This window comes from Polyodon spathula, chromosome 14, assembly GCF_017654505.1.
Source record: "Polyodon spathula isolate WHYD16114869_AA chromosome 14, ASM1765450v1, whole genome shotgun sequence".
In the NCBI taxonomy this organism is placed as follows: Eukaryota; Metazoa; Chordata; class Actinopteri; order Acipenseriformes; family Polyodontidae; genus Polyodon; species Polyodon spathula.
In genome coordinates, this window is record NC_054547.1 from 37,921,320 (window position 1) to 37,946,616 (window position 25,297).

The window sequence follows — 25,297 nt, forward strand, 5'->3', positions numbered from 1 at the left end:
GCTTTGAAAACCAAGGCGCTGTCCCATTTCACGTTAACACGGTTGTGTACTTGACTGTTCTTCATACATTCATCAGGATTAAAGCAAAACTACAAATCAATCTGAGTTAACCAGTTTAGTGTGTGTGTGTGTGTCTCTCTCTCTCTCTCTATATATATATATATATATTACACACACATACCATCTTCAACAACAATTGTGTGATTCATAAAATTCACAGGTTACGCAATGAACAAAATCAATTATTCATTCTGCATATCTTGGGATTAGCACTACCATTCAAATAATGAAATGTGTCACTGAAAGAAATATGCTAACGAAACTGAATTGTACTGATTTCAGTGGTGGTGTACCAATGCTATACACACCAAAACCACCGTGTTTAACAGGATCTACACGTTCTTTTCAACAATTTGCAGTGTGTGTTTCTGATGCTTCATGTTCCTCATTTAATCCCCATTCTCGACCAGGCCACACAATAGAAAGGTGTTTGCAGTGCTGCAATGCAAAGAGCCAAGGCTGTGTGGAACTTCAGACTGCTGGTACAAAGATTGTTTGTTTTCTTCTGTCATTACCAATACAGATCAGAGTTGATTCTCTTTGAGACCGTTTCTCTGGTGGCCAAATACAAGGGAATAGAAATAAGCTAATGTGATATCACCCAAAAAAAAAAAAAAAAAAAAAAAAGGAAACCAAGAAAGATGTTTTTTACTATTGTTGTTTCTGCACTCGTTCAAGAAACATGCTTGTACCTGAGTGGAAAGAATGATAACGATGATGATGATGATCTTGACTGCATCGTTATGTACTGGCTGCTTAGAAAAGACACTGCTGCACACTGCAGTGGGTGTCTTGTGTACTTAGAAGGAAGTTTGCAGCAGATTTACCAAAGCAACCAGTTGGAGCAGGTTTAACAAGATGCCAGAAAAAGCGTGTGAAATCATCACTTTTTTTCACAACAAAGAGTATTGTACACCCAATATCACAAGACAATTTTACTCAAGTGGTTTACCCTCTCAATATCTGCCAATGCCACTGAGCAGTTGCATTATGAGCCTGTTTTTTCTTTCTGTTTGCAACAGTGCAAGGAGGAAAAACATATTTAATAGTAAACAAATTGACTAGAATCAATGTGGATGCTATTGCAACTGCTTCTACCTAAAACTAAGTTGTTGTATTTATTGAAATGGCACTTGCATACTGGGAGAGTCTGCTTGAGAAAGGATCAGGTCTGAGTTCTGCTCACAGAGATGTGTGGGGAAGTTGCCATTCACACCTGTAGGCACGGGAGTCATTCAACGTTTATAAGAACTACAAAAAGTATAAGGAGTATATTTTCATCATTTTATTATACTGCTCATGAACAACACCTATGCACAAAATACAGAGAATTAGCATAAACACTTCAATATTATTGGGCGAAGTATTGAAAACCTGCAGAGCTTCAAAGAGTTGAGCATGACCGCGCTACTGCAGCAAGCTTTATCACCCCACCCGTGGGTGGTTTCTGAAGCGAGTGAAGTCTGAAATGAAACATTACCGCTGTGTCTTGCTGGACGTGTCCGACTCATGGGGTTCCCCTCCAGGTATATTGGGTCGATGTAGCTGCTCACACTACCAGAAACAATGACTGAAATGGTTTCAAGGTCTTCATGTCAGGCATTGCTTCAGGCAGGGCACGCAGCTCTTAACTATCCTTTAGGAGGGACTGCCAGGCAGGCACTCCTTCCAAAGACATTCTCCCGAGTCTTTACCCTGTGCTGCAAAGCAGAAAAGAGAAGGGAAAGTCAACCTTCTATTGCAGTCCTCTCCATACTCTGTACAGCCTGTCATATAGTAACACCTGCTGAAAACAGCTAGGGCTGTGGCAACTGTTTTTTTAACCCCTCCCTCATTGTAAACATACTTACCTGGAGCTGCTGTGCTCTTAAAGGGCAAGTAGCACCTATTTATTGTGAGGTTGAGTTTGCTCTCCCCAGATGATGATGATTATTATTAGTCGTAGTAGACACCCTAGTGGGTTGCAGTCTGATCCAGGTCACATTTGGTAATTTGGTGGTCTCAATTTAGCCTGGCCCCCAGTAACACTAAACTTAATCTATTGTCTATTTCTTCTAGAGAGAGCCCTAATGTTAAAATAAATCCCGGATGGGCTAAAGGTCAAATAATTATCCGTTTCCTTACTTTCATGTTTAATTGCGGCAATAAAATATTTTAAACATTAACTCCTTGTGCACGTGTACACTTCGTTAAAAAAAAAAAAAGAACCCCAGGATAATTGAACAAAGAAATGACGATGTAATAATTTTCTTTAATTGCGTTGTCTACTGTTTTAAGTGGAGTTATCTTTCCTGGTACAGCCGTCTCGAGGTATGCGACTCATTAGGCCTACCTGACTACTTTAATTATTACTAATTGCTATTGCTAAAGGTATTCCCGTGCAACGCGCTTACACTAACTGTGAAATGCAACATATAGCTGAACCAGCCCTGTAGACCCACCTTATAATTATAATTGACAGCACAGACTCGTCTTGAAAATGTGTGGTGTTCAATTGAAAGCCTGCCCAGTAAAATGTTTAAATAAATAAATGATACTTTGGAAACAATAAGTCCTCAAGTCAGACAAAAACAAGTGCACTTACCCGAGAACGTGAAAGCAGGTTACTGAATAATACGCATATTTGTACAGGTGTTGCGTCTGCCTTGAGTTAGAGCTGATTGAAAAACGCTCAAGCCAACACTTCCTTCCTACGGGTCGCTCGGACCTTCTTTTAAACCGTCTTTCCTTCGGTAAGTTTAAAATGTGGCTTCGGTTTCTTCGTTCCTAACGCAAATTGAGAATTTCTTTGTGAGATTACAAACCATGCCACCCCGTCGAAGCTGTGATGAGTTTTATTTCCGGCTTAAATTAATTACATTTTTCATTTTTTTGTAACGCCAAGCCTGAAGCTAACTTTCTGGAAAAACCGGTTTAAGGGGTTTGAAAGAAAACGCAGCTTTGTGTACACCTTCCTCTTAAAAATAATCAAATGGGGGAAAAAACAAACCTTTGCTTAAACTGTGTTGCAGAAAATAACTAGTGTGCTTTAAAAATGACTTGATTTACTTGTAAAGTGCATGGAAAAACTCTTGAGCCATGAAATTTGCTGCAGCATGCTATTTCTGAGGTAATGGCTGGATTCAGCGGGACCCATATTCACCACATAATCCCAAAAGATGCACTGTTTACAGGAGTAATATTGTTTACTCAGGGCTACTCAAGAACGGTAAAATTATATTACAAACATGAAATTAGTTAGGGATAGTATATATCCGTACCAACTAGAAAACACACCCATTCTTCATTCAAGTGCCACTTGGTGAACTACAGTGAGCTGTGCGCTTGGTCTTGTATCACAATACACATCGCGATTCATTGATACACGATGGACCCTTTCCAGCCCTCGTTAATACCCAGTCTTAAACAAAGGCAGATGGCACAGTGTAGGGATGCAGTGTACAGGAGCGCACAGGTGCCATGTGCATTGCAAACGCCTTCCACATTTTCCTCATGTTCTATGAAATACACAGCAGCAATAGGGTTGTGTTTCTGTGGCGACGCCCACATGAACTGCGACATGCATGCCAGGCTCGTAACAGCCACACAAACCTGTCTGCTCTGGCTGGAAGTCTTGTTTTCTAAACTAGCTGATTTTTGCACCCTGATAAGAAAACAACAACAACAACCAAAAAAAAGTTTTTATTTCCAGTTTGGTTCCTTGTGCAGAAAGAAAGGGTGTTCTGTGATCTCTGTGAAGTAGAAACACGCTGGCACTGGCTCTATTCATTTGTTTTCAACTCTTATTTTGATGGATTTCATAAGCTGTTTTGTTGGTTTCTAAAAACAAAACAAAAAAAAAAAAAAAATCATTTACAATACTTGACCAGCAGCGGTACTGTTGTCAGTGCAAAAATCCCATTCATCGGAAGGCTAAATATGTCCAAAACTAGACATTTTGCATAGAGTCACCTATACAGTTTGGTAACATTTTAGATTAAGGATGCATTTTTAAACAGTCAATCATTTAAAATGTGTTAGAAAAGAGAAAGAATATTAGAGAATTATTGCTAATCTTTTTTTTTTTTTTTTTTTGCAGCACTATGTTAAGAGAAGAGATAAATTGTTGTTCATATTCACACATTTATAGATGTTTTATAAACGGATTGTTAACTTAGGTCTGGCCTAGAGTTCTGTGTGCAGAACCCAAGACAGCATTGTGAGATACAAGCAACAGAAGCATTGCATTAATCAGCCCTAAAGGAGAAAAATCATGCTTCAGAATCTGGGTTAGGAAGACAGAGCGTTAACCTGGTTGCATTTCTTCAAAAAACAAACAGACTAATGCCTCGTTCTTTATTCTGTCACTGAGCTGCTGTCTCAAATCAATCTGTGACCACTGTCGAACTGCCCTTGTAACATTATATGAAGCATTACACTAGTAATGGCTCATTAGCGTGTTCTTATAATAACCTTTCTAGGTAAAAAAAGAAAGTTTAATAACACAGTTATAGATGTTGAGTTCAAAACTAAAACTAAATGTTCCCATGGACACTTGTTATGTCTTAATTAGTCAGACAGGTTGGAGCTAATTCCCTCAGACCCTATTCCGAGAGACAGAGTCCCAGTTCAAACCATGCTGATATTGACAGCTGATGGAAACGGACTGGATTGCTTCCAAATCGCTTTCAACTCAGTCCCAGTGCCAGACAGAAACCATTCATTATTCTGAGGTCACATTACTCCAATACACTTGGGTGCAGTGCAAGGACTGATGAGAGTTTAAATCCCGAGAAAGCACCCGGAATCAATTCCAGTCTTTAAGCTTGTAGAATTCGGGAACTTACTCCAGTTAAAAAAGACAAGGTAGTGTACAAGGCAGCAAGTAACCAGGCTGGATTAACAGTGGCAGGAATGACTGATGATTGTTTAAGGATCCTGCAGGATTAAGAGAGGTTTTAAAACAAGAATCAAATATATTGCACAGGGTTTTTTAGGGGCCAGACTACTGAGGGACATGCAAACCGGCTTTGAAGTTTTTATGAATCCAACTGGATACTGTTTCTACCTGGTCAAATGAGCCAGCCTGCCATGCTCCTCTCTTGAGTAATAGCCCACATTTGAAAAGCAGACCGTTTTGCTTGGGGCGACGACTACCTCACACAGGAATGAAATCGGAATGCTTTCTTCACTCACCATGAAAACCGTCATCAACCGAGGAAGGCGGAAGCGAGAACAGAAAATTACTCTCGGAAGTCAGTAAAAACAAAAAAGCAATTCAAACAGTGTGTGTAGTGTTGAGTTTTGTTCTGCACTGGTTTGAATAGCTTTCAGAAAGTCACATTCACAATTATACAGCTGCAACGTGTACAGTTCAACATGAGTTGAGAGGTTAATAAGTTAAAGCTGCAGTGGCCAATTTTACTGTGGTAAATTTGCACAGTAATTTTGCCATGCTTTTCAAATGGTTGTGCTATAGTTTTGCATTGTTTTTCAGTATGCTTTACCATACCTCTATGAGCTTTACAATGCTTATCTGTGCTTTACCATGCCTTTCAGTATACCTTCTTACATTTGTCTATGCTTTTGCCAGGGTAAACTCTTGTAAGGGTTAGCCTTCTCCTCACTCTTACTCCACCCAAAAGCATACCTTGCTAACAATTTTTTTTCCCCAGCAGTAATTTTACCTACAGTTAGACAAGCTTCCAACCTGCCAGACTCTGAGCCAAACTGGTGTGCTCCTGCAATTGTGTGCAGCAGAGGGAGGTTGTATGACACAGAACATTGGAATTGGACTGTAGGGCATCACTGACAATATGGAAGCATTGGATTCTCACCCAGCACATTCTGTACTCTGCGTCGCCACCTGCTGTAAAGGAAATGAACTGCTGCACTTTGTGGCGGTTACCCACAGTGTTGCTTGGGCGCCCTCTAATACACAAACAGCAGCACCAGGACCTCACAGGATTTTTAATAGGACTGACACATTTTACCACTGCTGGTTTTCTTTGTATGGGTGTCAGAACCTATCTCGTCTATCTACAAAGACGATGATGTGAAATAAAATGATGAAGACGCCTGTTGGCGCCGGTTTATTACAAAATAAAAGGTTTAAACAAACACGAAAACACAGGACACGGCACTCTACGCCAAAATAAATAGACAAACAAAAACAGACTAAACTTAACAAAACGGAGCACGGACAGACACACTGACAAACACGGTGAGTTTTAAATAAACAAGTATCGTGCTGGTCTCACCAGCACGCAATAGCAATTGATATATTTGAGTTACTCCTTCTCTCGCTCCCGTTCTGCACTCCCGAACACCCAACCCCCAGTATGTGACAACGAGCATCTATATATACTGTTGTGCTGGGATTCAATTACCAATTAATTATTCACTTGAATCCCAGCACGTGAATTAATAAAGTGCAATTCCCCGTGCTCACATATTACTACATTTTACTTGCACGTGAAGTGCTGTGCAATCCTCGTGCCTAAATACACATATACATTTTAAACACTTGTGTTACACAGACCCGTTTATATCCCGTGTACCAATGACTATACACCAACATTGAAACTCACCACACGCAACACATACCAGATGATATACAAAGGGGCGGGCACTTTGTCACAATGGGATATATGTATATATGTATGTATGTATAGTGCTGCTAAGACTATGACTAAAACCTTGTGTCATGTGCAGTAGACACTTCAATATGATAAGATAATACAACATTCTAAGTAACACAGATTCTCCTGGGAGGTTTCTTTTAAAGTAGCTTCATGCCACTAAATTCATCGAGCTGCAGAGCATTGCTTTATGGATGCAGTCTTTGGTCTGATGGTCAGATGGTTGTTAAAAAGCAATCTGCGGTTTCCATACCTGCCCTGCACTGTCCATCCAAACTACAGGCAAGCCTGTCACTCTCTGTTGATGGAAAACAAAACCCTTTTTATAACCTCTTCATCGCCAATAAAAAAAGGGGTTCTGTTGCTTGTAAAACCATGTTTTACTTAACCCATAGGTTAGATAGGTTGTTGCAGAGTTATAAGTGTCAGTAATAATTTATTCATACATCACGCTATCCAAGGTGGTGCTAACTGTGCTCATTAGTGCCCCCTGCTGGGTGGCAGGTTTGAACTACACTATCTACAGTCTTGCAGTTTCTCTAGGCTGGGAGGTTGTGTACAGTATGTGCAGTGCCATCACCACGGAACCACGTGTGCAATCACAGTGCGATTGCATGTGAGACATTTAATGTGAGGTGCTTCCATTCTGCTGGATGGGATGCATGGCAGGATCAGTCTCAGCCCATACAGATCTTATCCCACCTTGAAACCCCTGACACTACAAAGCATCAGTTACCCATTACCATAGCATGCCCTGCTGCGGGTCTGTGTAAATGTGTAACTGATGCAGGTCCTGAGACTGGTATACACCTGTACACCCGAGTGCTCAGACCTGTTCACTGGTTTAATGGGGCGTGTTAACAGCGGGCTGACAGCTGCTGTAATGTGGTAATGAGTATGTGCGACAAACAAATGCAGCGGCCTAAAGCAGCAGTTGCCTGTAAAGGAAGAATGATTAACTTTGTTAGATGTTACTCAAGGTTATCGGCATAGCAGTTTGAAGAGTGTATACTGTTTCTTAGATTAACTATGATATGCAAACACTGGCTTTCAAGACCTCTGAAGTATACAGAAGTTGTAAGCAAGGGGGAACCAGAGCTTCTACACCAGGAGAGGGGGAGCAGTGATTGCTCTATTGCTGCCATGAGAACAGTGTCAGGCTTTTGTTTTTTGAGAATGCATGTTTCTATAACACACAAGTTGGAGTCATTTCCATGGGGCAGAGCCTCGCTGCACCACTTAACTGTGAGGCTGTTTATAATCTCGAAAGCTGTACGAAGAAAAAAAACATGCAAAAGAGGTCATTAGCCTCTTTAAGTGCTTTTGAGCTGATTCCGTCACCCATTAAGAGTGCTGTTAAAACCCCCACAGGTGCATTGCTGTGCATGTCCGTAGCAGGGCAGCTGTTGTAAAGACAAGCTCCATGTTTAAAGTGCGCTTCATGCCAGAGACAGCGGCTAACTCATAATGTGGAACTTTCTTGTACTACTATTCACAACCTTTCTGCAGGTACTGACTATTTATTTTTTGTGCATATGTTAACTCTTTGACTATCATGCATGTTTGGTTTCTAATTGGCTATATATATATATATAGTTTTTATTGTTTTATTGCTTTTGATATGATACATTTGCAAAAATGAAACAGTGTCTTGTTCATTTCTTATGTTTCTGTATTTAAACTTTGTATTAAATTGTATGGAAATATGGTTATGCTTCATTTCAAGGGATATTTTTCTTAGTATATTAACTGTATAGCGTTCATGTTGTGTTACTGGTTAGTTAGATTTAGATCTATTTATAATAATCTAACATATAAAACCTGATTTCATGCTTTACCCTATGACTGGTTTTGGAGTTGATAAACCTGACTTAAGGATGATTTTAATTAATTTATCGACTAATCATTAAAAATAAATATTATAGTGTTAGTAAACTAGTATCAAATACCCAATGAAATAACCCAGAGATAATATTTTAATCAATAGTTTTCACTGAAATGTTGCAGGTAGTGCCCACAGCCACGTTGTGTGAAACAGATCAATTGTAAGTTGCTGTATTTTTTATTTTTTTTTAAAACTACTGATAAATACACACTTCGTTTTTCCTATTATATAAATCAGTAAAAGCTTGTTGTTTTCAGATGCATGGACTTTGCAAGAGAACAGGGCTGGTTTGTCTGGTAAGTGCTGTTATTTGAAACGGGCAGCGAGTACAGTAGTCTGTACTGCATGCCCTGTTCTCCCTGACCCCTGTGTGTGTGTGCAGGTTCTGTCTGGTGCTGTTCGCAGTGTTGGCTCTGGGCTCACTTGTCCTCTGCTGTCATCGGAGCTGGCTAACTCGGCACAACCGTCTTGTCTCGGCACGGACCCTCGCAGTCCTGGCACTGAACCACTCTGATCCAGTCTATGGTGAGATCTCAGGGTTACTGGCTCTGTGGCCTCTCTGACCAGTCTGTTACAATGTTCGTCTGATAATTATTCATTACGTTTAACAACTAGCCTTGACTTCTACATTCCCACTGTTAGGAAGTCCACTGGATAGCATTCCTTGGCTTGTTTTGCTCCATTAGCTGGAATAACCTTCCTGCTGAAATAAGGGCAAGTGCCGGTCTGCCTGTTTTTTAAAAGATCTGCAATTCCTTTAAAATCCTCTAATTGTTTTGAACTTCATTCAGCTCCTAGTGTATGAGTTCAGTATGTCTGCAGTCTGTAGTCCTCTGGTACAAATGAGATGTTCTATCTCAAGGTTCGATCCTGGACTGAAAATCTTAAATAAATCAATAAATAAATAGATAGATAGGTGACACGGGTCAGCTCCGTCTGCTAAACTAAAGGAGAAACCAGAGCAGGACAGGCACAGGGCTGCAGTTACACACCCTTCTCTTTACACGTGTGCCAGCGCGCATCATGGATATTCTAGAACACTGGGAAGGTTCTCCACGTTCTTACCGTTCTCGTATGTGTTGTGTTCTGTGTTGGCAGTGAGTGAGTCTTCCCAGTGTCAGTTTCCTGGGAACCAGAGGCCCTGTCAGTTAACAGGGGCCCCCAGCACATCTCCGCCAGCCTACTTCAACACACTAGGACCAGAGCCTCCACAGCCACCTCCGTATGAAGAGGCTATTAAAATAAGAGGATTCTAGCAGGAATAACGCTGGCAGAAGACCAAAGCCAAGACGACGCAGCTGGATTAAACATGCAATACAGGGACACATTGTACATGCTTTTCAATTTGTGTTTTAATTGCATGTTTATGCACTTCTTAATATCTTTTATTATTTGAATAACGTCTAGAACCCAATAGCAATTTCAGTGTATTTCAATGTATTTTATTAATACAGTGCCTTTCATAGCACAGTATCTCAAAGCGCTTGATGTGTCGGTTAAAACAGAAAGATGTTTGCAGTATGAAGACATAGTACACTACCCCTGTACTGATTGTTTGTGTGTTTTTTTTTTTTTTGTGAAATATGTTTATATTATTAAAGTTCAAGGACAATACATATTAATATATATATATATAAATATATATATATATATATATATATAGATATATATATATATATAATATTATTACTATAATAAAAAGAACATTTTAACATTACATTCAGTTCTATTCATATTGGTCATCCCTTTACTTGAACATATTACAGTGCCTAGCAATACAGTGTTATTATTAATGTGAGGATAGTAACCTGACTAGCCCATGTACGCAGGGCTTTTGTTGACACTGTCTTTGTGAGTCTGCTTGGTTTCACACACTGGTGCTTGATGACAAGCTGTGGCCAAGCCTATGGACTAATGCAATGCATTTCCAGACTCATTCCAGGATTTCTATTCTGTTTATTATCTGTAACTGTGTTTATTTTTACATAGTTTTATTTTAATTTGATGAACAGAGCCTTAGAAAAGAAAGTCGTTTTTTTTTTCCCCTGCAAGTGATCGACAAACAGTCCCATTCCCTTTGGTGACCAGTCGCTCGTACTGGAGTTGGTTCTGTTTTTTTTATTGTTTCTCTGCGTAGTACAATTTCCTGTAAACAGCACCACGGCCACCAGGTGGCACCCTTTGAGCACGAATTGGCCCAGAAGTTGCATAGAAGTAACTATTCTTCTTAAAGAAAAAATAACTGGTTAAAAATACTGTTTTTTCAATGACATGCAGAAGTTAATTTCCTGATGCACCAGTGAAATAAAACAGGAATACAAGAAAGCAATAAACAGACATGCAGTCGTGTGAAGCAGGTTAAAGACACAGGTATTAGTTTTATTCTGCTAATGGTTAGATCGTGGGAGCACATTATTATACAAACAGTACCGTACATCAAACATAAACTAGTAAACATCTGTCATCTCTATGTGGGACTCTTCGTTTCTGTCAATACCCACTATACACATGAAACAGGAGTGGAAAAGGATGCAATAATCATTTAAGTGTCCTGCATTTCAAACAATGGGAGATCTAAAGAATGTGTCTTTGAATGCACACAGTCACTCTGATAGTCATGTCCCAGCCACTGGTTCATGGATGTGCAATGTACAAGAAAGCCTTTTTTCTGTCCAGCAAAGTTCAGTTTCTGCTCAGCTGGTGGCGCTGTTGTTGAAGCAAAGTGCTGTGTGCGTGGTCTTCTGTTTCTGAAGAAAATGCTTTTCAGCCTCTTGCAAGTGTAAATCCAGCTGAGAACCATACAGCACTGTTGTTAAATGGCTGTCTCTAAACCCTGGTGTCCACAGCATACATCTTGGCTGTTTCACTCTTGGTGTGGGAGAGCACGGTGTCAGGGGACAGTCTCGCAGGCTTCTTCCTCTGCACTGGCCTCAAGGGATGGTCGTAGTGGAACAGATTTCGGCCGGATCCAACATCTGAAAAACAAGACAACATTCTGGAATTGTCCCTAGTGGTCAACTGACCAGCAGTTCTTCCATTATACAAGTTTCCTGTAGTAAAAGCATGACAGTGTGTAGTAAAGCACACTCACAGGAGTGGTCAGCATAGTGAAAACAGTTTAAAGAATAGCGAGGCATGGTAAAGCATATCAACAAACATGCCAAACCAGGGGAAACTATAGGATATGGGAAACGCATGGTAAAACTGCAAAAATACCGTGCAAAAATACTGTGGTAAACATTTATAAAGGATATTTAATGTCTGTAAAAGGAACATTTGTAAAATTGATTAAATAAAGCAGCTTTGCATTGGTAACTATGCCTTTTGCTTTCTGTAAATAATCTGACACCAGAGCTCAAGAATTATACACAATGCTTTTGTAGTTACCTTTAAATAAGTGCATGCAGCATGTCAACATGGTCCCTGCTAGAGCGCAGCCCATAGAGCCAGCCATTCCGAGCCAGCAGGACCAGCCAAACTGGTACTGCAGCCCCAGGAACACATTGTGGAAAACCAGCATGGTGCGCTCCACATAGACCCCGACCGCGTACCACACTGAGGCGATTATGCCAGGGACCGCTGCGGGAAACAGCCAGTCAACAATCACACATACTGCTGTAGTAAACATGCAGCGACCACTGCGGGAAACAGCCAGTCAACAATCACACATCCTGCTGTAGTAAACATGCAGGGACCACTGCGGGAAACAGCCAGTCAACAATCACACATCCTGCTGTAGTAAACATGCAGGGACCACTGCGGGAAACAGCCAGTCAACAATCACACATCCTGCTGTAGTAAACATGCAGGGACCGCTGCGGGAAACAGCCAGTCAACAATCACACATACTGCTGTAGTAAACATGCAGGGACCACTGCGGGAAACAGCCAGTCAACAATCACACATCCTGCTGTAGTAAACATGCAGGGACCGCTGCGGGAAACAGCCAGTCAACAATCACACATACTGCTGTAGTAAACATGCAGGGACCACTGCGGGAAACAGCCAGTCAACAATCACACATACTGCTGTAATAAACATGCAGGGACCGCTGCGGGAAACAGCCAGTCAACAATCACTCATACTGCTGTAGTAAACATGCAGGGACCGCTGCGGGAAACAGCCAGTCAGCAATCACACATACTGCTGTAGTAAACATGCAGGGACCGCTGCGGGAAACAGCCAGTCAACAATCACTCATACTGCTGTAGTAAACATGCAGGGACCGCTGCGGGAAACAGCCAGTCAGCAATCACACATACTGCTGTAGTAAACATGCAGGGACCGCTGCAGGAAACAGCCAGTCAACAATCACTCATACTGCTGTAGTAAACATGCAGGGACTGCTGCGGGAAACAGCCAGTCAGCAATCACACATACTGCTGTAGTAAACATGCAGGGACCGCTGCGGGAAACAGCCAGTCAACAATCACTCATACTGCTGTAGTAAACATGCAGGGACCGCTGCGGGAAACAGCCAGTCAACAAGTATCAGCTAAACGTAAACAAAGATGACATTTATTTTAATGAGTTGGTTTCAAGAGTTATCGGAGTGCAAATGTTTATGATCCAGATTGAATGTATGATGTTGTTTTTTTAGGGATGTGAAATGACTGCTGTCTGTTTCAGGTCATCTTGCCGGGACACTCTTGTAAAGGAGGCCTCAGTCTCAGTGGATTTATTCCTGGTTAAAGAATCAATCAATAAACAAATCAACGAATACTTGCACACAGATTTCCACCATAGTATAGCATGTAGCGGGAGATCAATATAACATTCCACCAGTGCCAGTCATACTACACTGTTCTCTCTGCACAACTAAACAGCACAAAACTGATCTGAAAATGATAAGAACTAAAAGCCATACCTGCTAGCAGTAACGTTATTCCAGCAACTAAGCAGATCCGGATCTTAATACTTGGTTCTTCTTCCAGGAATTTTATGCAGTCCAGTCCGAGGAGCAGGATAACGAAGCCAAACCCGGACAGGATATCAGCCATAATCATCAGGGCTCGGGTTACCACCAGCTTCACTGTAAACACACGCACAGTTAGCGATGCATTGGCATCTCAGCACACTGAACTGAATGGACAGGCAAGGGCTGGACAGGAACTGCAAGCCATAGGGTTCAAAGAGGAACATCTCAGCATTCAACTAAAGAGCAAGCTCTGAAGTGGAGAGGCAAGTCCAGGACTTATGCTGATGTCAGTGTTATTAACTCATCAGCTGCTAGGAGGAGATCCATCACAAGTTACTGCAGCGATCCCCAGAATATTACTGAACTAGGGGGATTAAAAGGGGGATGCCAAACCTTTCTTGGGTTCCACTACGAAGCTTGTAAATGAGCTGCATACTCACAGGAGAGGTCAGCCAATATGGAGTCGTATTCATCGCAGGTCGTGACTCCATCGAAGACGTGGGTCACACACTCCCACCACAGGCCTCGGCAACTGGAGCTGAACTGAGCACAGGAGCACAGGTGAGAAGAGACACTGGTAATACAGCTGTACAGGGGAATGACATTCTGCCATTCCTCCTCACAAGAGAAATACAAACAGCAAAGCTTTAGTCTGGCATGAGGAAAGCAAGGAAAGCCACAAAGGACCCCAGGCCAATTCATCCATTAATGAATGCTGAATCGAGGCTCGCAGAAATAAAGGCCACGTTGATCAATAATCGATTAATCAATTCATTGTTGCATCTTGTTTTCCTCCACTCTTCCCCCGGGAAGTCCCTTGCAGCTCTTTCTCTACAACAACTCCTTCTGAGGATCACCTGAGCTGGCTCGGAAGAGAGTCCTGCCAACTTCCGCCAGTATCACCGGAAACAAGGCTAAGACTAATGATTGTTCCAGCACACTGAGAGAGGAACTGAAGGAGCTGTGTGAACACAGGCGATTGTTCCAGCGCACTGAGAGAGGAGCTGAAGGAGCTGTGTGAACACAGGCGATTGTTCCAGCGCACTGAGAGAGGAGCTGAAGGAGCTGTGTGAACACAGGCGATTGTTCCAGCGCACTGAGAGAGGAAGCTGAAGGAGCTGTGTGAACACAGGCGATTGTTCCAGCGCACTGAGAGAGGAGCTGAAGGAGCTGTGTGAACACAGGCGATTGTTCCAGCGCACTGAGAGAGGAGCTGAAGGAGCTGTATTACAGGGCAAACTGTTAAATACCTCAACACAAACCAGAGAGCTCATGCATATCAACTAGACTTAGTGGCAAAGAACTAATTGTTGTGGCCTGCCCCAAAGGACTCTGTCTCTATTTAGTAGGACTAAGAGCACATTAAGCACTTCATTAGAATTGCTTATAGGCTTTTGGTAGGGTTAATCATTACTTTAAACCCTGATGCTTGAGTTTTCAAACTGTGCTAATACTGTACATAATTCTCTCTGCAGCTATACCTTCTACAGTATATGCTATTACCTATCTCCGTCACCTTGAGGAAAACGCTTTGTTAATGTGAAAAACTATTGCACCCTTCATGATAGAGATCCAGGTATGAAAAGGAGCAGTGAACTGCAGGCTGTGCTGGAGCACAGTGTGAATGGCTGACCAGTGGAAAGGCTGGTGTTCAAGCTATTCATTCCAATGGGCTTTCAGTTAGCAGCTCCACTGGCTTCAAATGATTCGTGGCTCTCGACATGCAGAAGAATGGATGAAATGCTGAGTGAAGCCAGGTGAGCGGAGGCGCTGTGCTGTTATATAATATTAATGCCGCTGCACGGGAGGGAGGAGAGCATCTTTACCACACTGACCCCGTCCGAAGCTTTTGTTTGAGTGCCAGCAGAATATAGAAAAAGAGCAAACATTTTACAAATACATCAACACAAGGCAACATGGACCTACAGTCAGCTGCAATAGAAGAGGCTATGGATGTACATTCAAAGCAGCAGTACTCTGACATTGCTGAAAGATAGAAGCAGACCTCTGAAACAATAGGATGCAGAAGCAATACTGGCGGATTTCACTGGTGATGCGGCCACCTATACTGTTCACTTATTCCTATTTATGTACATACAAAAGATATGATCGAGGGCTGTCTGAAAGATGATTTTATTGAACCGCTTGAAACCACCACAGCTGCTTTGAGCTCTCGTGGGACTAACAGCTTGAACAGCACCCTATACCATGATATTCCACACCTACCTCCAGACTGTCGTCAGTATTGACCATCCAGCAGTCCGTCCAGGTGGCCACAATGAGGAAGCCGGACGACACCAGAGCGAAGAAAAAGGCGCCGTACTCAAGTAGAGTCCTCATACTGCAGCAGAGGCAAAGGCAGGATCAGAGCTGTGTTGCGGCCACTCAGGGACTGAATCTCCCTACCCCACTGCGATTCCTCCTGCAGCCACTGTCACCACACTACTCAGCGGCCGTGAGACACACAGGCACAGAGAGGCTGGATCCCTGGCAGGCAGGCAGGCTCCCTGGGTCTGGGATCAGGGGGAGGGTCCTTCGTCAGAGATCAGGCCCAGGAAGCTCAAGGTGACCTGGAAGGACCTCCATAGATGTGTAACTGCAGTTAGTCTCTTGAATATGCTAATGTTGAGCTGATGCACAGTAATGTGGTTCAGTGAGGTGCAAAGAATTTTTGAATGCAGTTGTTGAAGCCTCCTAGATGAGAGTACTGTAAAAAAAAAAAAAAAAAGACAAAAACAGAAACCAAGGCTATGATACAACGTTGAAGAGTACCGACACAAAACAGGCGTTTCACTCGACCTATACATTTTACACAAAACCAGGTTATCCTTTCAAACGGGAGCCACCCTGATGAGCCTGCATGCAGCCAGTCTTGTTTGTATCTCCACTCCTGATAAACTTTTCTTTTAAACTGCAGTTTACTATGTCAGAATCGTGCAGTATTGAACCATTGGAAGTCTCTTTACTGACGAGTATTGCTCTCCTGCTTGGAATTATAGCTTCATTATGTACAACTGGGTGTTTATTTATTTTTTGTCTTTTATTGTTTTGTTTAAATTTTTGCAAAGAAAATTTCCAGGGACTTCTTCTCTGCGAGTTAATGAATACCCTTATTGGGCCTCCCAGGGGCATGACGGCACATCTGGCTTGGCTCCCTTCTGCTCAGAGATGGGGGTGGTGGGCAGAACCAACAATGCTGATGTGATCAGGTAGATTAGGGGCCATTTTGCCACTTGGATCCCAGGGCAGCATGATCTTTACTTTGATACCCAGCACACCCTGCCCTAGCACAAGGTGGCGTACAGTGGTATCAACATAGTAGTAGACTGGGTCACCACTGTGGCTCATCAGACCTTCCATAAACTTCATGGACTTGGCTCTCTGGCTTCTCAGAAATGACGACTTTACAGCCCTTAGCACCGCTCTCCATGTTAAAATGAGGAACAGCGTAGCAGGCTCTTCGCACTGCCAGATCCCGATCGGTTTGCAGTGGAGGGACTCTGCCTGGGCAGTGGCGTGCAGTCCCCTGGTGGCAATCCTCTCAGCAGAGTTATGCACTGCCCTCTGGGAAGCCAAACCACTTGTGGACAACAGCAGCCAGTTCCCAAGTATGGTGACCTTCCCCATTCAGCACATTCTGAGTCCTTGTTGCTAGGATGAGGATCTCAGTCCCGGTTGGGGTGACGCGCACCTCCACTACGAAGGAGTCTTTCAGCTCAGCCGAACTCATTCAGCTCGGCCTTGAAAATGCCACCTGCAACAAATGTTCTCTTCTGGGAGATCTGTGCCGTCCTTTTGCTTCGTGCCGCTGAAAGGAAAGGGTTAGGGTAGTAGTAGTAGTAGTGGCAGCAGCAGTAGTCATAGTACAAATGCTAATTCCTGGTCCTTATATATATATTTTTAATGATATTGTGTTATTTTTTTAAAGAATGCCTATAAGAAAATGAAACCATTGCTGCCCCTGTCATGACTCTCTCTCTTTCTCTTTTCAGTGATGGAAATAAGACTCCTCTTGCATAGCAGTTTCACCCATTCCAGGTTTACTATGAGATTGATTAGCCACTGTGTTAAAATCCTAGTAAAACCAGAAATGGATCAATCTGCTTTGCAATGGGAGTCTCATTTCCACCCCTGCTCTTTCTCTTTGTCTCTGAGCTCAATGCTTTGCAATGGGAGTCTCATTTCCACCCCTGCTCTTTCTCTGTGTCTCTGAGCTCAATGCTTTGCAATGGGAGTCTCATTTCCACCCCTGCTCTTTCTCTGTGTCTCTGAGCTCAATGCTTTGCAATGGGAGTCTCATTTCCACCCCTGCTCTTTCTCTGTGTCTCTGAGCTCAATGCTTTGCAATGGGAGTCTCATTTCCACCCCTGCTCTTTCTCTGTGTCTCTGAGCTCAATGCTTTGCAATGGGAGTCTCATTTCCCCTCTGCTCTTTCTCTGTGTCTCTGAGCTCAATGCTTTGCAATGGGAGTCTCATTTCCACCCCTGCTCTTTCTCTGTGTCTCTGAGCTCAATGCTTTGCAATGGGAGTCTCATTTCCACCCTGCTCTTTCTCTGTGTCTCTGAGCTCAATGCTTTGCAATGGGAGTCTCATTTCCACTCTGCTCTTTCTCTCTGAGTTCAATATTTCTCACTCATTTCTTGTGGTTTGGTTAGACCTGCAGGAAGGTTATGGTGATTTCTATCAGTCAAATGAACATTCCTTTAGAGTGAGTCAGGGAGGGGACAGTTGGAATGTTATGTTTGGATGTTCTATTCACAATCAGAACATTCTGATTTTATTTATGCATTTCGTCAGAACCAAAGCAGACACTTTAAACTTTTTTATATGCAGAACTAGGAATCGAATCTATCTATCTATCTATCTATCTATCTATCTATCTATCTATCTATCTATCTATCTATCTATCTATCTATCTATATAGACACATACACTTGGAGTGAATAGCCCCTGTTTTGGAAATTAGACCTGTGCCCCGTGTGTTCCTCTTAGAATATTCCAAAAGTATTCTGTTACCATCAAAGCTGAGCCATATAATAATAAACAAAGATAAACAAAGAACAGCCTCACTGTGCTGTGCCAATAAGCGCCTTGAACCCCCCACCCCCCTCCCGACTCACAAACTCATGAGAAAGGGACAGCTTACTCCTGCAGAACACGAAGCACACTGGGAAGTTTCGGTTACTGGAGCTTAAACACTCCATGCATGGCTTTCTGTTCCCAATGACACAGGTACTATTCTTAAGAAAATTATGCTTGGTCTTTCATAAATGAATAACAGGCTATTTTTAAACTAATCAACCCATACCCATTGGCTCCCTCTACTGGAAAACTATCCAAAATGTCAATTGGCTCTATTACAATTGTAAAAACCCAGGCTAGATGAAAGACAAATTGCTTTGTTAGACTGTGGAAACCACTCATTAAGTATTTCAATAAAAGGTGAAACACATAATAGTCACATTTATGCTGTATAATATGATAAGGTATGAAAGTATGTATGTGCATGGATAATTGAGATGTGAATGTGTATCTATGTATATCAACATACATATGTACATACCTATACATTTATCTGACTGGAAAATAAATCAATCAATATATTATGTTATTATTAATAATCTGTTACTTTACATTTGTACATTAACTTAATATTCTACTGGAGAATTTGAATTTTTAAAATATATATATAAATTTCCAAGTCCTTTCAATTATTCAGTAGAAACTTTAAAAACTTTTCAGACTTTTCAGAAGACCTCAAGTCATTTGAGTGCTTTTTTACACTGTTTACGCACTTTTAATAACAAACTCTACATTGATCCTATCCACCTGCTGGTCAATAAATACATCCAAGAAGTTACCATCATAATGTCACTACCAATACAGTATATAACTTCTGAAACATTATCTATGCCCATATATTTCCTATCAACAACACAAAATGCAAATAGAAAGAATGCAAAACACTGACTAGAACGAACTGTCTGATTGAAGAATTCGACAAATCTATAGATGTATGCAATGTTGAACTAATAACGAAGAGCACAGGTACTATTATTCTCAAGAGCACACATTTCCACAGTGCCAGAAATCAGTTCAACAATTACAGCTATAACGTTTAAAAAAAAAAAAAACTAACAAAATTAGAAACGGACTGTTTGTGCTCTTTCTTTTTTTATTATTCAAAATCTGGCAACTGGCCCGAGCCCATATATTGCGATTAAGTAATCTTATCAGCTGTACTGTTGGGCTTCTTGACTATTCTTGAGGATACGCGTACCGGACCAGCCTGTACCCGGTGCCGGTGACTCCTACAGCAGCTCTAAGTAAGTGTCTAAATGAGTAGATTGTGTACAGAACTGGAAATTTCCACAAGCGGACTGTGCCTGCCTCGGTGGCCAGATCAGGACTCTGCCACTTTTCTAATCACACTGCCAGTCTCGTTTTGCATTTGACAGCTTTAATTGCACAACATTGCACAAAAACAAGCTTCGCTTCCATCCCAAGCAGTGGCTTCTTCTTCTTCACCGGTAAACAGTGTTAACACACACCTCCCATAATTTGAATTATCCACAGTGTACTGTAATTTGAGGTTTGCCGCTGAGAAGCTCTCACGGCTCCGTCAGGTGTCATTGATTTAATTGTAGTTTGAAGCTGCTGATCCGGTGACACAAGAAGGCATCAGCTTGTTGTTCCTGATGTCACTGATATTTACAGAAGGGTCCTGTGTATGAATCCGTGTTGTCTATTTATTTATGTCTGTGTACACAATGTGTTTTGCCGTCTCTCCCTCGGCGTTTTTGCCGGGCTGGCTCCTGGGTTTCTGCACAGGTTGGTATTTGAGTCCAGAGGACCCGTGGATGGTACTTCATTGTTAGATAGTAGTTACGGGTTAAAAATAAAAAACAGTGTAGCTCCCTCTAAAAAGGGAGTGTGTAACGACTATGGCATTGAGGATAGAACGAATTAAGACATAACACTATGTAACACAATTTTTGTTCCTGGGTAGTAAGTGTTATTTCCTAATTGCTTATGCCTCAAAAGTATGAATCCAAATTATCATGTATTTATACTAAAGTAATACAAAAATGACTACAAAAGATTTAGAAGTGAGTAGTTTTACGAGATTTAGTATAATACAGTAAATCTCTCGAAAAACTACTCACTTTTAAATCTTTTGTAGTCATTTTTGTATTACTTTAGTATAAATACATGTTAATTTGGATTCATATGTTGTTTTCTTCTGACTTTATGTGAACGAAAAGACACACATTTGCCCATTTTCCCATTGGAAATAGTGATATTTTGAAATATCACTGGAAATAACGCTTACTACCCAGGAACAAAAAAAAAAAAAAAATTGTTACACGGTGATCAGCCATCCTTATAACGATACTCTCCTAGCTCCACCGTATCTGCGCTTTACTGTCACTTTATAATGCATTATTAGGTGATGTGTATATACTCATATACAATAAGCATGGGGTTTTAATTTGTGTCCACACAGGGAATCGGTTTATAATAATAATAATAATAATAATAATAATAATAATAATAATAATAATAATAATAATAATAGCCTAATTTTAAAATAAACAAACATTCCGATACCTCGAGAGACAGATTATTTTGAAATCACGTGTTTGACCGGACTGCTTGGCAGGGCCGCTCATCAGAACTGTGATGTCACTCAAATAAAAATCAAAAAAGAAAAGAAAACACGTGCAATTTACAATGTTGTTGCGTTTCTCTGTATTTAAAGTATTCTGGGTGTTCTTGTTGCTACTGCATCTTGCAAAGCGCGTTGTGATGGCGGTCCACTGTGAAAGGCGCTCAAGGCGATGTTTTGAGGTGTCTGTGGACTGTTGGGGTGAAACCACCAGAGGGCGGTAGTGAGCGCTGTGCTCCGGTTTAAATTTGGAAGCGAGGTGTGAGACCGTCATTCAGGTATTCTTCATTCACCAGCAGCAGAGGTGCTGTTTAAATTTGGAAAGAATACACATTTCTTTACTTCACTGCAAAAAAAAAAAAAAGCCTCCAGGAACTACATCTTTTTAAAGAAGGTCATTTCTCAGAACTTGTGTTAACCTTTTACATTTAATTTCATCAAACTGTATTTTTTTTTCCCCCACACGAAAACCGCTTTTCCTTTCTGGGACCAGCACTTACTTATCTGATCAAGAAAGATGGCAAACTCGGGACTGCAGTTGCTTGGGTTTGTCCTGGCTTTCGTTGGCTTTGTCGGTCTGATTGCATCCACGTCGATGCCGGAATGGAAGGCATCATCGTATGCCGGGGACAATATCGTGACAGCCTTGGCGATATACGAGGGGCTGTGGATGTCGTGCGCGTCACAGAGTACTGGACAGGTACAGTGCAAGTGGTTTGACTCGCTACTGCAACTGAGCGGTAAGTAAACGCACTCGTATTTACAATGAGAATAGTGCTTCACAGGTGCTGTTCGAGGTGTTAGTTTAACACACACACACACGCGATGCAAGTGCGCTGACCTTCGTTCATTCATATTGCTAGATACTCTGTCATAAAAATAAAATAAAAAGAGAGAGAAGGTAGGCATATTATTAGCATAGTATGTTACAGAAGTCTTATAAAATAAGAAAAATGTGTGTGTGTGTGTGTGTATGTATGGTATAATAATAATAGGTGAGTGTGTGTGTGTCAGACAGTTATGTTCTTGTTGTTTACTACAATAGGAGATTATCATTTCCAGCAGTGAATTGTTTTTTGTCCAAGGGGTGTGTTTTTTGTTATACTGATAACATTTTACAGGAAACAATTTCAGCCGTTTTTTTAACCCGGTCCAACAGTCTACTTAAATATGTACCAAAAATAAAGAACACAAACAACAGTTTTTTAGCGGAGGCATGGGTGTGCGCCTGATTGAACGCTGCCTCCTGCTGCCGATAGGGTTAGGATTTGGGAACAGGAGCAGAGAGAGAAGGGGTGTGCAAGTCCAGGCAATAGCCTTTCCAGATGCCTGTCTCCAATGGATTCCTCTTCACACACAGGAATGTACTCTTGTGTCTACATGTCCAGGACACATCTACTGCAACTACGCCCAACCGAAACAGCCTGACACCCTCTCACAAGGCAGTTACACCCCCCCCCCCCACACACACACACACACACACACACACACACGGAAACTTGACTTGCACATGAGGATCTGATCTACTGTACACCTCCATCAGACATGTATCACCTTGCTGGATAGTAAATGTAGCAAGACGTGTTTTCAGTCAGTGGGGAAACTGAACAGTTGTGATCCCAGAGTATGTTTCACCACTAGCATGTCCCAATGCCCTATTGCTAGCTTCAAACCAAAAAGGAACTTGTCATAGAGCTGCATTGCATATATTGCTAATTTTGAATCAACATAAATCCAGATGCTACAAGGTCAGGAAAACGTAAACAAGACCACTTAATGGCACCCCCTGACTAAATCAGGCAGGTTAAAGATCACTTGGCACAGTGCCTCCTAGTGATGCATGTTGCAATTGCAACCGTTATTGTTTTAAAGGGAACAGCGTTCAGTATCGCGTGACACCATTTCTCAGCTAAGTGATCTTTAAGGGAATTGCAGTTGGCTTCTTTGTGATCATGTGTTTTGCTCCTGTTTGTAGCCATTGTCCAGACCACGCGGGCTCTGATGATCCTGGGCATCTTCCTGGGGTTCTTTGCCATTCTCATTGCGTCGCTGGGTATGAAGTGCACCACCTGCTTCGCCGACGACAAGCAGAAAAAATCACGCATTGCCACGATTGGGGGAGCTGTCTTCATCACGGCAGGTAGAGAGTCAGGAGACTGACAGTATCATTGAGGGCAGCACAAACAGAACTGTAGCTACGGACCTATAGACCCCAATGTGTTTTTGTTATTATTTAGTGGCTGTTCTGCAGATGCTTTGCCCTTACACCAGTTCACCACAGTAAAAGCACAGCGACGTGTAGTATAGTTTGTGGCTCTCATTATTAGATTGGTTCCAGTCTATATTGATGGAGCTGTGCTGTATCAGTTTGTCTAGATTGGTTCCAGTCTATATTGATGGAGCTGTGCTGTATCAGTTTGTGGCTCTCATTATTAGATTGGTTCCAGTCTATATTGATGGAGCTGCACTGTGCTGTATCAGTTTGTGGCTGTTATTAATCACTCTGTACTGTCTACAGGTCTCTCGGCTCTGGTGGCTACATCTTGGTATGGTCAAAGAATTGCACAGGATTTCTACAACCCATTTACTCCAACCAACACAAAGTAAATGATTCTATTAAATGTCCTGTACTACGTGTGGAGTTTTACTGTGGCATGCAATGGTACTTTCTCAAGGGAATATTCAGGCTTTGTGCCCAGTGGCTAGAACTGAGGACAGGGAGCCTGGAAGCCATGGTTACCCTTTAGCTGTAGGCCCTGAATTGTGCATGTCAGCTAGCTGAGGTGTAAAACCTCTTCTAGGCAGGCAGCTCTGATTTCAGTCCCTGGGGGCAAGTATGTTTTTACAAGTTAAACCCACTGATGAGAGTCTACACCTTGCAACAGGCTATATTTATGTGCCACCGTTATGGAAAAGACAGCTAGCTTCAAACTATCAAAGTGCTGGATCTCAGTTCGATAAAAGATAACATTGTCTTGAGGATATATCTGTAGGACTGCGTGATGGTTAGACATGACTGACAGTGCATGCAGTATTGGTTTGATTTAGTGAATGTGGCTGCGTGCATTATGTGGATTACCATGCTGTATGTCACAACACAAATCTAGTGATTCAAATACAAACATGGTACTGGGGTTGTATTGTTGTTGCTCATTTTTAGATTGTGGAATCGCACCCCTCAAAATGAGTTCTAATCCAGCTCAGAGTGGTTCTGATGTTTTTGACCTATATCCCCTCATTGTTCTGTTCTGCAGATTCGAGTTTGGCATGGCTCTCTTTATTGGCTGGGGGGCTGCAACACTCTGTATCCTGGGGGGGGCCTTCCTCTGCAGCTCCTTGTGTTCGAAGGGGAGGCAGGCAGGCTCTCAGCAGTACCCCAAGACTAAAGCCATGCCCCCAGGAGGAAAGGATTACGTGTAGAGCCCCGAGGAAATCAACCTGAGAGTGAGCAGGGCTCGAATACAGTGGACTGGACATTCAGCATTCAGTATCCCACTATCTGAAAAGACAGCGTCCAGTTTATAGACGCTTTGAGATTTTTACATTCTGATAGGATAATCACTGTTCACAAGAACAAACAATGCAAAAAGCACACCACTGTATTTGCTATTAACTGTTATTTGTATGGATATGTATATATGTGTGTGTGTGTGTGTGTGTGTGTGTGTGTGTGTGTGTGTGTGTGTGTGTGTGTGTGTGTGTGTGTGTGTTGACTTTAGACAGGGAGGGGTCCACAGTGTGTGCAATTAAAACTAATTTCAAATATAGTCTATTCATTTCAAAAAAACAAAGTTACGTTTGTTTACATTTGCCTGCCTAGGTTTTATAGCAAAACTGGGGAACATATCTATTTTTTGTGCTCTTTTTTTGTGCACAGAATTTTTGGTAACCGTTAGGTCATTCTTAATGTTTTCCACTGGGTAAAAGCAACTGCCAATAGGAGGAAAACTCAGGTAAAGCAGCTACAGTGTGTATGTTGATACAAGTTGAGTTTATGAGATAGTTAAGAAATATGTGGACTATAACAGTTAACAGAGCAGCACTGAACCTCTCTACCAGGCTATAGTATCTTGTACTGTTCTTAGGAATGTTTGTATTTTTGCAGTAATGTATTACACTGTAGTATTTTGTCATGGGATGGTTTT

The 25,297-nt window shown here is 41.8% G+C and overlaps 2 protein-coding genes and 1 pseudogene across 2 annotated transcripts; 1 reads left to right on the forward strand and 2 right to left on the reverse strand.

The window, feature by feature from the left end:
• Nucleotides 1-11,391: 11,391 nt before the first annotated feature.
• Nucleotides 11,392-15,823, reverse strand: LOC121326612 (claudin-16-like). The gene is made up of 5 exons (XM_041269940.1): nucleotides 15,710-15,823; nucleotides 13,924-14,026; nucleotides 13,433-13,597; nucleotides 11,953-12,144; nucleotides 11,392-11,540 (listed from the first exon to the last, which is right to left on the reverse strand). Exons 1-5 carry the CDS (start codon nucleotides 15,821-15,823, stop codon nucleotides 11,392-11,394), a joined length of 723 nt encoding a protein of 240 aa, XP_041125874.1.
• A 695-nt stretch (nucleotides 15,824-16,518) lies between these two features.
• On the reverse strand, nucleotides 16,519-18,687 carry LOC121326613 (annotated as a pseudogene).
• Nucleotides 18,688-21,415: 2,728 nt separating this feature from the next.
• On the forward strand, nucleotides 21,416-24,834 carry LOC121327393 (claudin-1-like). Its single transcript, XM_041271414.1, has 4 exons — nucleotides 21,416-21,892; nucleotides 23,128-23,292; nucleotides 23,671-23,755; nucleotides 24,407-24,834. The coding sequence occupies exons 1-4, from the start codon at nucleotides 21,670-21,672 to the stop codon at nucleotides 24,570-24,572; spliced, it is 639 nt and encodes a 212-aa protein (XP_041127348.1). The 5' UTR covers nucleotides 21,416-21,669; the 3' UTR covers nucleotides 24,573-24,834.
• The last annotated feature ends 463 nt before the right edge of the window (nucleotides 24,835-25,297 follow it).